This window comes from Hylaeus anthracinus, unplaced genomic scaffold (assembly GCF_026225885.1).
Source record: "Hylaeus anthracinus isolate JK02 unplaced genomic scaffold, UHH_iyHylAnth1.0_haploid 11994, whole genome shotgun sequence".
Classification (NCBI taxonomy): Eukaryota; Metazoa; Arthropoda; class Insecta; order Hymenoptera; family Colletidae; genus Hylaeus; species Hylaeus anthracinus.
Window position 1 is genome coordinate 1,834,668 of NW_026534341.1, and position 14,988 is coordinate 1,849,655.

The 14,988-nt window shown below is 33.6% G+C and overlaps 3 protein-coding genes and 1 non-coding gene across 4 annotated transcripts; 2 read left to right on the forward strand and 2 right to left on the reverse strand.

Moving 5' to 3' along the window:
• Positions 1-258: 258 nt before the first annotated feature.
• LOC128888457 (putative helicase mov-10-B.1) lies at positions 259-3,592 on the forward strand. The gene is made up of 10 exons (XM_054145329.1): positions 259-540; positions 599-1,045; positions 1,122-1,283; positions 1,354-1,510; positions 1,621-1,757; positions 1,823-1,945; positions 2,021-2,238; positions 2,311-2,587; positions 2,693-2,972; positions 3,050-3,592. Exons 1-10 carry the CDS (start codon positions 488-490, stop codon positions 3,197-3,199), a joined length of 2,004 nt encoding a protein of 667 aa, XP_054001304.1. The 5' UTR covers positions 259-487; the 3' UTR covers positions 3,200-3,592.
• A 152-nt stretch (positions 3,593-3,744) lies between these two features.
• LOC128888461 (phosphatidylinositol glycan anchor biosynthesis class U protein) lies at positions 3,745-5,823 on the reverse strand. Its single transcript, XM_054145334.1, has 4 exons — positions 5,330-5,823; positions 4,913-5,115; positions 4,132-4,834; positions 3,745-4,049 (listed from the first exon to the last, which is right to left on the reverse strand). Exons 1-4 carry the CDS (start codon positions 5,457-5,459, stop codon positions 3,796-3,798), a joined length of 1,290 nt encoding a protein of 429 aa, XP_054001309.1. The 5' UTR covers positions 5,460-5,823; the 3' UTR covers positions 3,745-3,795.
• A 348-nt stretch (positions 5,824-6,171) lies between these two features.
• LOC128889151 (U6 spliceosomal RNA) lies at positions 6,172-6,278 on the reverse strand. The gene has a single exon (XR_008460378.1). It is a non-coding gene; the product is annotated as a U6 spliceosomal RNA (small nuclear RNA).
• Positions 6,279-7,158: 880 nt separating this feature from the next.
• Positions 7,159-13,468, forward strand: LOC128888459 (splicing factor 1-like). The gene is made up of 9 exons (XM_054145331.1): positions 7,159-7,515; positions 7,800-7,952; positions 8,514-8,589; positions 10,402-10,554; positions 10,642-10,748; positions 10,831-10,997; positions 11,071-11,229; positions 11,309-11,586; positions 11,659-13,468. The coding sequence occupies exons 1-9, from the start codon at positions 7,317-7,319 to the stop codon at positions 12,212-12,214; spliced, it is 1,848 nt and encodes a 615-aa protein (XP_054001306.1). The 5' UTR covers positions 7,159-7,316; the 3' UTR covers positions 12,215-13,468.
• Positions 13,469-14,988: the final 1,520 nt, after the last annotated feature.

Below are 14,988 nucleotides of genomic sequence, written 5' to 3' on the forward strand. Positions count from 1 at the left end.
TACGCGAGTAACTAGAAACAATGCTGTTTCGAATTGTATAAAATTATATTGATAATCTTATCAGAATTTATATTATAGTGTTGTAAAGCAAAGAATGGTATCAATTATGCATTTATGAAAAATAAAGTATAGTTTATTAAAATGTAGTGCCATCTAACGACAACAGTAGGAACTATTTTCACTATAGACTTGGACGTTTTGCCACCGATTGCGCCGCTGGTATAAAAACCCGCTCACTGAGCGGCTTACTGAGCGGTGACGCTCCTTATTAGAAATGGGCGACAATTATTTTGAACGTTTAGTACTCTAATCTTTAGGTTTTAGCAACACTTATTAGTTTTTAATTATCTTTAGTGTGGTGTGCATGATATGAGATTGTGTGTGCTAGACTGTATTAAATGTCTAGTCACAATTTGTACTTTTTTATCTAATAGATTAGTTTAATCGTGATATACGTCTATCGTACAATTTAAATATTTCTTTAGACATGGCAAATATTACCAGACGGAAAAACCAAAGACCAAGCATTTGGAAAAGCACGTAAGTGAAATATTTATTCTATAATGTTAACGTAATTTCATACTTTGTCACGTTTTAGGCATTGCACTAGCTTTGGTTTGTCTGGGCAACTATTACCTTTGCAAGAGTTTAAAGTGCCTCCTGATTTACAAAAAGCATTAAAGAACCATTTTAAAGAAAGTCCTGAAGATAGTAAATTATGTAGAGATTATATAAAACTTATTATTCATGAATTTCCAAATATGAAAAAAATAAAACCAGAACATTATTTGGTATTATTTAAAATTTTTCTATATATGGAAGATCATGAACTTAAGTTACTTGCGGCAGAGTATAATTTAAAAAGTCAGTCACTCAAGCAGCTTGCCCTAAATAAATGTGTTATCGCTATACCTAAGTTAGACGAAGATGATCCGTTTATAAAAATTGGTGATATGGTAAAAATTCAGGATATAAGTGGAGCATATACATGTAATTGTCCAATAATAGATATTGAAGGAAAGAATGTAATTTGTGAAATTAAACAGTAAGTATAAATATGTATAAATAATGTTTACTTAATATATTACAAGAAGTAATACAAATTTCTAAACATTATTTAGGAATCATATGGATCTTGCGAAAACCTTAGTCAATGTTCATTTTTGCAAACAAAATTTGACAATAAAGTATTGTCATTTTATTTTACACATGATAGATAAATATAATTTGATTGATTTATTGTATCCCAAAATAAATACAAACCATTATGTGTTACCACAAGTGTAAGTTCTCTAAAATAACTCACCTTTTTATATTTATGTTACATTCTTATTTAATTATCTTTCTATATAGTACCTTAGATTGGGTTCAAAAAACTGTAGCAAAAAATCCAGAACAAAGAGAGGCTGTGATAAATATTTTAAATAATTCAGCACATCCTGCACCATATGTAATATTTGGTCCACCTGGTACTGGAAAAACAACAACATTAGTTGAAGCCATTTGTCAGGTATAATCCATTTAGTGCAATCTGTGGTACTGTATCTAATCTGTGGTATCTATCTATATAACTGAAGAGTATGTTTAATATTTTATTTCAATATTTTTATCATTTTATAGATTAGAAACCAACACAGGACCAAAAATGTTCTAGTATGCGCATTTTCCAATGCAGCTGCAGATGAAATTGCAAGAAGATTGATAACTTTACTTCCTTCTAAAGATATATTTCGGATGTATGCAGCATCTATGCATTGGTAAGATATTACAAATTGGTTTGTATGAGTAATTAATATTATTACTTTCTTTTTTTCATGTACAGGGAAGATGTTGACAAAACTATTGTTCCTAATTCAAATTTCGTTGATGATAAGGTGCTTTATTTGCCTAAGGATATTTTTATTTTGAAAAAAATAGTTATTGTAACGTTGATGACATGTATGAGGTATGTTTTTGACTTTTTTTTTTGTTAATATTGTTAGTTTAGTAATAGCTATATAATAGTATTTACGATGTGTAGGCTGGTAAGCCTTAATTTAAGAAGCGATCATTTCTCATATATATTTATCGACGAAGCAAGCCAAAGTACCGAATTAGAATCATTGGTTCCATTTACACTAGCATGTTCGCAAAATAAGAAGAGTTCTGTGGCAACATTAAATGCTCAAATTATTATTACTGGCGATCCTTATCAACTGGGACCAATTGTTCGGTGTAAACAAATTAACCACTTACTTGGTAAGCGAATGTATATTTCATATTTGTTTAAACACTATCATTCATCTCGATAAGATTTAATTATATCTTTAGGAAAGTCGCTATTAGAAAGATTAATGGAATGCGAACCATATCAAAAAGTGGACAATAAATATAATTCACGATACATAACAAAATTAATTCGCAATTACCGTAGTCTAGAACCTATCTTACATGTGTCCAATAAATTATTTTATGAAAATGAATTGTTATGTTGTAAAGAGCCAAGTACAAACAAGATAAATTTAAACTGGTCGGTAATGGCAAATAAAACATTTCCTATATTATTTCTTGCAGTAGATGGTAAAGAAAAACGAACTGAAAATAAAAGGTAATTGCAACATTGTACTTTGATATTATTTATAATGTTCGTAATTAATTTAAGAAAATATTTTTTGTACAATGTATAACAGAAATGAAATGCATTATTTTGTAGTGTTTATAATTTAGAAGAAATTGCGATTGTTGGATATTACATAAAGAAATTATTGGATGCCAAAGTTAAAGAAAAAAATATTGGTGTTATAACGCCATTCAAAAAACAAAAAGTTATGATTTATAAGTATCTAAACGAACATGGTTTGAAGGATATAACTGTTGGAACAGTAGAAGTATTCCAAGGACAAGAGAAAGAAGTTATAATTTTAACTACTGTGAGATCTGAATCATTCAAACATGATGGTAAAGAACACATTGGTTTCCTGTCAAATGCAATGGTATGAATTTATATAATATCCAAATGAAGTAGTTTGAATAATCAATGTAGTTTCTTTAATATTTCATTTTCTTTTAGAGATTCAATGTTGCTGTAACAAGAGCAAAGAATTTGTTAATAGTAGTAGGAAATCCAACTGTTCTATGCAAAGACAAATGTTGGAAAGCTTTATGGGATTATTGTGATAAAAACAATGCATGTAGCATTGTAGACGTTGTGGGTTTTTGATAAGTATTAAAGTGCAATTACACGTATAGTATTAAACTTAATTATATAACATACTATCTTTTTACGACAAGATAGTAAGATGTATTTAAAGAATTTGAGCTTAACCATTTTTTAATTAGATTTAACGAAAAAGACTATTATATGATAAATATTGTTGTTACATACATATTAAATTTGATATTACATTTTTACTCGTCGGCCAGTAACTCAATCGTAACAAACCAATAGAAACATATATGTATATATATATAATTAAATTTAGCGATATTCTAGTCGTCTAACAAATTTGATTACTACGACGAGAAAATACGTAACATCAAATTAAAACTATCTTTAATATTATTTTTGTTAACAATGATGAAAGACCAAAATAAAGTACAAATTGCAAGTTAATTTAGTTAATTAGTGTTCCACAAAACTCTATTCATCTAATACCTTATAAATTTATATAGATCAATGTTTATAAGAGAACAAATTTGTGATCGGGATAAACTATAGCGTTCCTTCTATAGCAAACAGTTTATGGATATTCAAAAATAATCAAGTTCTGCAACTTTAATAAACTGTTTTAATGCTAAACTTCGTAAGATACAACTTTATTCTAAAAGTAGTTTTGCCTTACTTCCGCTAACATCTTTATTAATACCATGACGGATCGCAAATTCGTGTTTTACACTCGCAAAAAGAATGTCTGTTAACAGAAATATTTGTGCTATAGCAAACGCCAGCGTTACTCCGAAGTAGAAATTTGCATTTGCCGATCTGGAATAAATCCACTGGTACCAAACAGTTGGTGCAAAAACTGTGCAAAATAGCATGAAACATCCTACAATGAATCCTTGTTGTGTATCTAGAAATAAATACAAATTTTATTGAAAACTCATGTTTTATATCAAATAAATAAATTGATACAATTCATGAAAAAAACTCACATTGAAACAAGTGTTTCCAAAGTGGCAAAAGAGACATATAAAATCCAACGTCTCCTATGCACGGATAGGACTTAAATATAGCAGCAATTGCTAAATAGGAAAATGCTAGTAGCATTGGATCGTGTCGTAATCTCAATGCTAACGGTACTATATACAATAAACTGACGTTTATTTGGAAAGAAGCAATAAAGAGCCATCTGAAATGCTCAAACATTTCTGTAAAAAAGTACCAATATAGTCCTATGTTCGGACGCAAATCGGGTACTGTTAAAATAAAGCCAACTGTACTCCAAACGAACGACCAACTTCCCATGATATAATAGGAAATGCAAAGTAATGCTGTCAACATGCTTGCGAATACCATAATAGTAAAAATTATAATGTTTCTTTTTTGTTTTGTATTCTTGGAACGAGCAATATAAATAACTGCTGGTACCATGAGTGACACAGGATAAAGTCCTTGTAATGTCAATAATGAAATTGACAAACAGCTTCCAAATATGGAAGATCTTGTCATTGAAATCAATGCTACAGAGTATAATAAATTTGTAAATACTGTTGTTGTATGTCCAACACAGTTTAGTATTATATATGGATTAAATAAATATCCTGCTGAGACATACATCATGGAAGTAGATATCTCGGAACCATCATTTTGACTTTCTATATTCTCATCATCTATCTTCTCCTTCTTTTTAGAAACCTGCAATATGATAATTTTTATAATACAACTTACTTCGGCTCAATGAAAATTATAGTATTAGAGTGAAAGTAAACTAACCAATTCAGTTGCATATTGTTTTGCTGTAAATGCGAGGAGTAAGGCAGTCAATAAATCAGTAAATATAAATAAGAAGAACAGAGTCCATCGAGGTAAATGACGTTGTAAGAGATCAAAAATACATAAACCGATAGGACTTTCATGAAATAAATCACCCGTATAAGGATCAATGCCAAAATTGTATAAATGAACACCTTCAGTCACTAGAAATAAGTAAAAATCTTTGTAATATTTAATATTTTCTAATGTAATCATGATAAATATATTATCTTTGGTAACCATTAATTTATAAATTTATAAAGATGAATATCGTCATTTGCACAAACCATTGTTACAAATTAAAAAGGTGCTATTAAATTTATATAATTTGTTGCGTATGTATATACAAAATTTTTAAAAATTTATAAGTATCCTAACCTCTTTTCCAAGAATTTAACGCAGTAGAGACTTCCACACGATCGCTAATAACTTTTTGGTATCCAGAGTTCATTAATAGAAATCTAATAGTACCAGCTAATACGAAGTTCGATAACCATTGCTTCGACATTTTTTTAACAAATTACAAATCATTCATACATTTGTTGCGTGTAACAACCCATTTACGGAGTACAGCCGGTATTTAATCGAGCATGTTACACGGCTCTTGTTTGTTTACGTGATTGTATATCTTTACAATTTTTCAATGTATAATTCTCCACGACATGGTCTGTCCCATTCGTTGTTGTTAAAACGAATTAAAAATTACAAGCTCCATTGTCAAAAAGCTATACCGCCGCACTCCAGATTTCTTATGCTTATGAATTATAACCAACAAACTTTCTCATGCGTTCATTGAAATAATTTAATTATTTATCAGTCGACGGTGTTTCATTTCTGTTATAACATATAAATAGACTGTGGATGTTTATGCAAATTAGTATTTTTACAGATTCAGATAAAGAATATGAAACTATGTCTTATCTTATAAACAGTGTAACTTGTAACATGTATTTTATTGTTGATAATTCAAATATTTTCATTTCCCATAAATGCATAAATATCCACAGTTTACGTATAAATGATAAAACTATAAGGACAATAGTAGGTCAATGAATCAAAAAGTTTATTTTATTTAAATATATTTGAAACAATATAAATTAAGGCTTTTCGAAGACTGTCAATATAGTTTTCTTCTCAACTAGTAAATAAAAAATCCTTTTATTAAACAATTTACATATTGTGTGGACAAACTACTGTGTATTCAGTATCTTGAATGACAAAAAAATGTGGAACGCTTCACGATTTTGCGTGTCATCCTTGCGCAGGGGCCATGCTAATCTTCTCTGTATCGTTCCAATTTTAGTATATGTACTGCCGAAGCAAGTACGTCTGATACTTTTTGCCAGGGGTATATATACTTAGAAAGGTTCGAACGAGGAGTAGCGAGAAAATGGAATATCATATTTGTCTCGTAGACCATCTAATGGCGAATGAGCGTATCATAAGTGGAAGACACGGACGCCATCGGTGGCAAAAAGCCCAAGTTTGTAGTGAAAATAGTTCTCACTGTTGCTGCTAGATGTTGCCACCAACGAAAATTTTCCCCGTAAACTTGGGCATTTCCCCACCCATGGCGCCACTGGTACTAGATCCACAGAGAGCGTTGTGACACCTTGAAAGGGGTGGTTCTAGAGGTGATTTGAAACAACTTTTTCCTTAGCGAAAATGTTGTCCGAGGCTTCGTTGAGGAGATATTAACGGAAAACCACGACCAATCAGAGCGCGAGTATGCCGGTGGAGCGACCGCGGTAGCATATGAGCGCAGCCGCCTAGCGCGTAGCCTACGCTCCACCGGCATACTCGCGCTCTGATTGGTCAGTGTTTTCCGTTAATATCTCCTCAACGAAGCCTCGGACAGCATTTTCGCTAAGGAAAAAGTTGTTTCAAATCACCCCCCGAACCACCCCTTTCAAGGTGTTACAACATTTTTGGGACACCCTGTATTTGTGTTTCTAATGAAAAAAATACGCTTAAAAAAATGCGTGTCTTTCGAATTGCCAACCTCATGTTATCTCAAGTTTCGTCAGCTTTGGTGACGCCTAAAAACATTTACCTCCAATCGAGGCACGCGTATCATATTTATTCGTTTCTTTGAAAACTGATCGTTATTTTCCTCTAGGTACCCAGAGAATTACTATTTCTAATTTAATCGAAGCGCTACCTGGCGAGAATATTCTCGAGTAATTTCAGCCGGAAAACGGCATCCGTCTTCGGTACGCCCATGAAAGTATCAAAGGTGTCCATCAGTCGAAGCTCGCCATTTTTCTGGTGTGTAAACTTTTTCTCGTTTGTGGGGAACACGATTCCGTACTGGTGAACTCTGAATTTATTCGACGTATGTGACGTTCCTGGCACGGTCTGCGCCATGAATCAGTCACGAAACTTTACGTCGCTGTTAAATCCGAGTTACTTGCAAAACGCGCAACAAAATGCTGCGACTGCGAACGCGGCTGCTGCTGCAGCTGCAGCAGCTGCCGCGGTGAGCGCCGCGATTGCGAATGGAACGCAGCTACCCAATTCGCCTAATTCCACGACGAACAGTACCAGAAAACGGGAAGCGGAAAGTAAGTCTAAAATTTTCCTTGTTGTACATTGATTTCGTTTCGTTGTCGTATCATTCGACCTGATTTTCGCGTGCACCGTTCGCTTAATACACTTCGTTTGCCTTTACTCATCAGTTTCTTGTGTACATAAACTCTTCACTTAATTCTTTCTAAAGCTTCACTGTATAAGATATAATATAACTGTATAAGAAATCTGACGTGTTTTTGTTCTAACACGAATTCTTGCGAAACCTGATCTTTCTTCTTTTCTCTTGAGTGTTACAACTAATTTGGAAATATTGTAGATGATGGTAAGCAGGAAAAAGAGTCGAAAGAGGAACGTAGGAAGAGGAGGAGAACTAGGTGGGGCGGTAGCGAACATGACAAAACTTTTATACCGGGCATGCCTACGGTTCTCCCAACGAACCTCACTCCTGAACAGGAGAAAGCTTACCTCTGTAAGTTTATTCTCTTTATTCTATTAATCAATATTTGGATATGATTATGTTGTTATATAAATATATATACACGCATATGAGCAGGAAACAATTTAACAATCTTGCTTCTGCATATAATTTACTGAAACCTAATTTATAGTACTGTAAAAGATGTAAGTATGTATATATAGTTGAAAGTTTATACTTGCCAGAGGTAATTGACCTTCTGAATATTTTGAACAAACAAGTTTGGCAATAGGGATTGCCAATTTTGCTGAATAATGAATATATGATTATCAAAATTTATAGAGTTTATCTTCTAATATCATTTGTTGTGTATCTTTAAAGGATTTAACTAATAAAGAAGATATATACCATATAGATTTTTGTATTTTATGAAAGAAGGAATAAATGTATGACATTTATGGGAACATTTACCTCAGGGAAATTGCACAATACTAGACATAAGTGAATACTCAACACTTTTGAGACATGCTTACATTATAGAATGTATATGGTTATGGCAAATTGGCAATATCTAACTGTTGGGGTTTCCGCCCCCTCTAACCCGTTGGTTTACAGTTCAGCTGCAAATTGAGGAAATCAGCAGGAAGCTACGCACTGGAGATCTTGGAATTCCACTTAACCCTGAGGAAAGGTTTGAAAGAAACTTACATACCAAAAATGACCATTACATATCTACAATACCTATCTACTGACCATTCAGCAGCCCATAAATACAGGGGCCTTATGATATGGCTCTGATACAATTAGTGTGGGATACTGATGTCTATTTGAAAAGATTGGGCTTGATTAAAGCCTCCATGCAGCACAGAAGATGAATTTTGATAATATTGGTTTGCCCTAATCAATTTCTTTTACTAATTCATTTTTATTAAACACTGCTACAAATGAAACTTTTTGTTAGAAAATATAAATGTATATGATCATAAATCACTTGGGGCAATAGATAAAATGCATGCTAGTATTAATAATTGAATGTTCAAAAAAATTCATGTTTTTTGTTTGAATTTATTGAGCATGTTATTTTCAAATTTCGTATTATAAATTATAATATTTGTGCACAAATAATAGCACAGCATATATTTGTAAATATTTTATACAATCGGATTTCTGAATTAAAAAACAATTATAGTAGCAGTGTTTAACATGCAGTGGGTATTCTAGTCCATATATCTTTTAAATAGTTATATTCTTGCACATGTAGGGAAATTTTAAGGTGTTCCTATGCAAATTGTTTTATTCAAGTTAATAAACTCCTCTTAATTATCATATTTCGTATTAGTAAAATATTTTAAACTGATACTCTTGATAGAGTAATGGTAATTTATGTATAGGGCACCTTTATACTCTTTCTAATTAGGCTGCCGTGATTTGCACGGCACTTTTAATCTGTTGTTTAGTTTCATAATGCTACAGGAATATATCTTCTCGTTAAGTAACTATAATAGACTTTTACCCTTAATTATAACTTTAACGAGCAGATTTCAGGAAAATAATGAAATTGATGAAATTATAATTGCTAATATAAGCATAATACTATATAAAGATCAATCTTACGTTACTTTCAGGTTCAACTTAAATAAATACACATTAATTTCTCTAATAAATTAATTTACTCCAATAGGTTTAACTTTTCTGATTTTAGCTGGAACCATTATTTTATATTATTGTGTTTCATTAGTATTATACAGCATAGTAAGATATACAAGCTATTATAAACTAACCCAAAAAAATTGTTTCCTAATAATCACAGGATCTATCTTAGCAGCTGACATCATACATCTGCCGTGCACAAACGCGCAGTCTTCCAGTGGTTGCCTACTGAATAGACTTATAGCAATACTACATTTAACACTATATAATTTTTTATTCTTTGTTTCGGTACCTTGGCACTGTTGGAAAACTTTGAAAATTACTCCCTCTTAAATGTACGATTATAGTCTATTGTATGATGAAACCAACAGTTTCGTTACTCGCTTACCTGTGTAAATGTAATGGAATATTTTTATCTTTATTTTTGTTATTATCCAACTATATTCAGAATCAAGAAATGCTTCCTTTAGACATGAAAACTAAACAATATTACGCATATGTATATATGATAGATTACATAATTTCAATTTCGTTTAATTTGATACAAAAATTCATTTTACAAAAGTTAAAACTTGTTATAGATATGTGTCACATTGAAATATTGATTTTCCAACATGGTCAGAACGTATCCCATTTATAAAAAGTATATGTTAAACAAAGTAATAACTAAAGCCTAATAAATTTGCAAAGTCAATTAAAATATTTATCCCAATTTCCATTTTTCTGTTAATAATCAGCAGTTCTTTCCTCACTTAATCACACTTAATCATAGTAGGATCAGGTTGCTTGTATGCTAGTACCATCTTGATGCCAACTTTGTATCTTGACGAGTTCCTATCTTTTTGTTTTGCAGATCCCCATCTCCAGAACCCATTTACAGTAGCGATGGTAAACGGTTGAATACAAGAGAATACCGTACTAGACGTAAATTGGAGGAAGAACGTCATAATCTTATCCAGAAGATTCTCAAAATTAACCCAGAGTTTAAACCTCCACCAGATTACAAGTAAATAAATTTCACGTTTATGTATTCATGATACATGTGTTATATGTATATCACGTATAACACATTTTGTAAATTTGTTATTTTCAGGCCCCCAATAATACGGGTACATGATAAAGTAATGATTCCTCAAGAAGAACATCCAGATATTAATTTTGTTGGTCTGCTTATTGGTCCACGCGGTAATACATTAAAATGTAAGTAAACTTACCTAGCGTGTTGAATCAAATATTGTTTATATATAAATATCGTATTTATTATTGTCTTACAATATTACAGCAATGGAGAAGGAAACTGGAGCAAAGATCATAATCCGTGGTAAGGGTTCTGTAAAAGAAGGAAAAGTTGGTAGGAAAGATGGACAACCTTTGCCTGGTGAAGATGAACCTCTTCACGCATATATTACAGCTAACAATTTGGACGCTGTAAAAAAAGCTGTTGAAAGAGTACGTTGCGTTATTTATTACGATTAAACGCGTGTAACAGAAGTATTATTATTAAAATAATTCGTCAATACAGATTCATGAAATTATACGACAAGGAGTCGAAGTACCCGAAGGACAAAATGATTTACGACGTAATCAACTTAGAGAATTGGCTTTATTGAATGGAACATTGCGCGAAAATGATGGACCACGTTGCACCAATTGTGGCGCATCAGATCACAAATCGTGGCTGGTTAGTATATCAATTTCTAAACTTGAAGAACGATTGAATAAGTATAAGACATTAATTTTATTTTTTTTATCCAATACAGTGTCCAGACAAACCAAACGTAACGAATAACATAGTGTGTTCGAGTTGCGGAGGAGCAGGTCACATTGCACGTGATTGTCGATCTAAGAGACCTGGACAAGGTGGACCGGCTGCAGCAGGAATGGGAGGAATGGGACCAGGCGGCGATAAAGCTAAAATAGATGAAGAATACATGTCACTTATGGCAGAATTGGGCGAAGGCCCACCGCCTGATAGGTCTAAAAGCGGCCAACCACGTCAACCCAATCCGAATCCTAATTATCCTGGTCTTTTCGATAGGTAAATTTCATTGTTTCGCATGTTTAAAAAAAAGTCAGTATACGTGGTGGTCTATACATATTTCCCTTGTAGGCAACAAGCACCTCGTGCTTTAATGGCAGCGCCAGCACATCCGCCGCCTCAAATGATGCAAGGCGGCCCAATGATGCCACCACCGGGAATGGCTCCGCCACCATGGAGTCAAGGAGAAGTGAACAACATGAACGGTATGAATATGCAGTGGCAACCTCCAGTTAGCATGCCTCCTCCACCTGGCGTGATGCAACCACCTCCACCACCGCCTGGCTCCACATCCCAACCGAATATTCCACCGTTAATGCCCTGGATGGCTGGAAATAACCAACCACCTCCACCTGGACAAATGCCACCAACGCAAATTCCACCACCGGGAATGGGCATTCCGCCGTGGCAACAGGGACAACAAGGACCAATGCGTCCACCTCCGCCTGGAACAGCTCCACCGCCAGGATTTCCAGGATGGCAGCCACAACAAATGGGTGGATGGCCGCCAACAGCACCTGTTCCACCTCCTCCTCAACAACAAACGCCAGCTCCGCCTGGCATCGATCTCAATACTTTACCCACGCTATTGGCACAACCACCACCACCACCTCCGCCAACTAGTTAGTGTAAAGAATTATTCGTGAATCTAATTGAATCTTCTTCATGCGTACGATAGAGAGATATATATTATCGGTCATCATGTCAGTAAATAGATCGTAATACCGAACTGAAAACAGTTAATTATTATTAGTTCGAACGACCTGAGATTTTAAACGATACTTTCGTTCTATACGGCTACGTCTTTTATAAGTGAGAGAGTTTCAGCCAAGAATGAGTTTCTCAGTCCACCTTCTGAATCGTACAATGTGTATAAGAAATGGCTTTAGGTTTGCGAATGTATCGTTCCAACTCCAAGTATACATTGTACCTAGTAAAGAAAAGGGAAAACATTATTATAGTTTTGGTTACCATTATTTTCGAACTAATCGTATGTACCTACAGCTTTCTTATAAGTGTAAATGTAAGTGATACACCAAACGCATTTTTATAATGCCCCCCCCCCCCCAGCACGATCATTTTTACTTAGATCTTTCACTAAACACAATATATCGTATATAAATATATATATATATATATAATTATATATATATATAACTAGAATATGATTTACTTGTATTCCGTGAGTAAGACGTATAATAATGTGTACACTGTAGTGTATTTGTTGCTCCATGCAAGTATTGTTATAATCAATTTCTACTTCGGTACATCGTCTACTGTGGAGTGGACAGTAAATGTTTAAAGCGAAAGTAAGTTTTGCTATTGGACTATGTATATAATTTCCTATGGCACGTAGAATTATTACAAATTTTTCGCGCATTACAATCGTCTCGATGAATTTTGTATTATTATTTTAATAATTTTAATCGATGTGAATGCGTGATCGTAAAATCTTGGGTAATATAACGAAGCATCCGAATTCTTGCTTATACAACACGATAGTTATCAATTTTAACTATTACTTAGGTTATTTATATGTTAGTATAATTTGCGCGGTTTTCTCACTTCATGTTCACGATTCACCGACTACCTAAATATAAGTATAATATTGCAAACGTCCAAGCGCAATAATTTCGTATCACTGGTTCACTAGCAAACATAAGAAAATTCATCAAAATCGTGAATTATAAAGAATCTGCTTTATAAGAAATAATATTAGTATTGTTTGTTACGTTTAGGACACGAGGATATAGTTTGTGAAGCTTTATGATAAATTAATGTGTTTGTTAACTACACAATAAAGGTACATACTATAAAGATACGCCTCCTAAATGCATTTTTATGTACAAATGGACGTAATAAAATTTTAATTTTTAACCGATATTGAAACTGATAAAAAATGAGTTTACGTTTGCATGACAAATGAGATAAATACTTTGTGTTTAATGTAAACACGAAATTTCATTTTAGCATTTAACTTTTTATTTGATGAAATATTTACTTTGTACTCATGGTATAGTATAAAAAATTATGGAATACCCTTTGCTTTGATGTTAAAATGGATTTAACCATACAGACCATCAGTGATTTTTCTCTTTGTAAGGCTCATTATAATGCAAAACATAGCTATTATATACATAAACATAAAGAGTTAAATTTGAAATAATATCGTTTCTAGTACTCAACTCATATGCACGCGCACGCGCATATAATATTGCGAACCAATATCACGGTACATTATTTTCAAGTTTAAAACAAGTCTATCAATATAACAAATGAATGTTGTTTTTAAAAATGTTCAGAATTGTTTCTACGTAAAAGTGTTGATGGCCTTGACAAAGGCCGTTTGTAATTGTCGTCTATGTCGAATTCAATTTCGAATTCAACTTCAAAGAATATCGTTTACTACATCGTATGCGTTATAAGGCACTTTGAACGCTTACTATCTGAAAAATTAATGTACAATATTAGATCTATCAAATGTTAGTTTTATTTAAATATTTGTAATTAGAAATCTATACCTGTTGGTATGTAGAAGAAGCATATAGGGCAACTGGTTAGCCAGAACGTAATTCAAAATGTTTCAGAATAACAGCAAGGAATTATGTAAAAGTGTACATTCAAAAATCTGTCCACTGACCATTTCGATCGATAACTTGATGAAAACGACTTTGAACAGATTCGTATAGATGAGCGAAGAACTCAGGTTCATTCCTTAAGTCTTCCCATGCGCACATAGCTTGGTTTACTAAACATTCCCTCGTCGTTGCCACGTCGGCGGAACCCCAAGAATTGAACATGTGCGCCCATACGTTATCGATTAGATTTAAATCTGGCGACATAGCTGGCCATTGTACGACATTAATGTCAGGATGTTCAGTAAACCATTCTTGTACTAATGGAGAGGTGTATACCGCATTGTTGCCCTGGACTAATCTAAATACTGGTACTTCGTCTTCGGGGTATATCGCACGAACGCTGGGCACGAGAACGTCCTCTAAAATATCGATATATTCGGAAGAGTTCATGCATGGCGATACTTCAACTAGTTCACCTGGACCATGCACGCTTATCCATCCCCACATCGCACACGTAACGTGCCCGCTGTCTCTGCATGGAACGACGTGTTTGGAATCGTACCTGCTGACTTCGTCTGGTCGCCATACATGGGCTGCAGTACTATCTGTCGAAGAAAATGTTTTTTCATCCGTGAAAATTGTTACATCCCAATCAGACTGCGGAACAGTTAACTGCTGCAACGCAAACGCGGTGCGGTCTTCGCACTGAGCTTGCGACAACAGTACTTTACGTGTGAGCCGATGACAATGAAAACCGGCCTCCCTTAACCGCCTTCGCACAGTATTAGCGCATACCGGCAAATGAAGTTTATGGGACACGCTA

Excerpts from the sequence above, each read along its gene's own strand:
- LOC128888457 (XM_054145329.1), top strand. The coding sequence starts at position 488 with ATGGCAAATATTACCAGACGGAAAAACCAAAGACCAAGCATTTGGAAA. Across the intron at positions 1,284-1,353 it reads CATTATGTGTTACCACAAGT|TACCTTAGATTGGGTTCAAA; the intron begins GTAAGTTCTCTA and ends CTTTCTATATAG. Across the intron at positions 2,239-2,310 it reads ACAAATTAACCACTTACTTG|GAAAGTCGCTATTAGAAAGA; the intron begins GTAAGCGAATGT and ends TTATATCTTTAG.
- LOC128888461 (XM_054145334.1), bottom strand. The coding sequence starts at position 5,459 with ATGTCGAAGCAATGGTTATCGAACTTCGTATTAGCTGGTACTATTAGA. Across the intron at positions 5,116-5,329 it reads GTTAAATTCTTGGAAAAGAG|TGACTGAAGGTGTTCATTTA; the intron begins GTTAGGATACTT and ends ACTTATTTCTAG. Across the intron at positions 4,835-4,912 it reads AACAATATGCAACTGAATTG|GTTTCTAAAAAGAAGGAGAA; the intron begins GTTAGTTTACTT and ends ATCATATTGCAG.
- LOC128888459 (XM_054145331.1), top strand. The coding sequence starts at position 7,317 with ATGAATCAGTCACGAAACTTTACGTCGCTGTTAAATCCGAGTTACTTG. Across the intron at positions 10,555-10,641 it reads AAACCTCCACCAGATTACAA|GCCCCCAATAATACGGGTAC; the intron begins GTAAATAAATTT and ends TGTTATTTTCAG. Across the intron at positions 11,230-11,308 it reads CAGATCACAAATCGTGGCTG|TGTCCAGACAAACCAAACGT; the intron begins GTTAGTATATCA and ends TATCCAATACAG.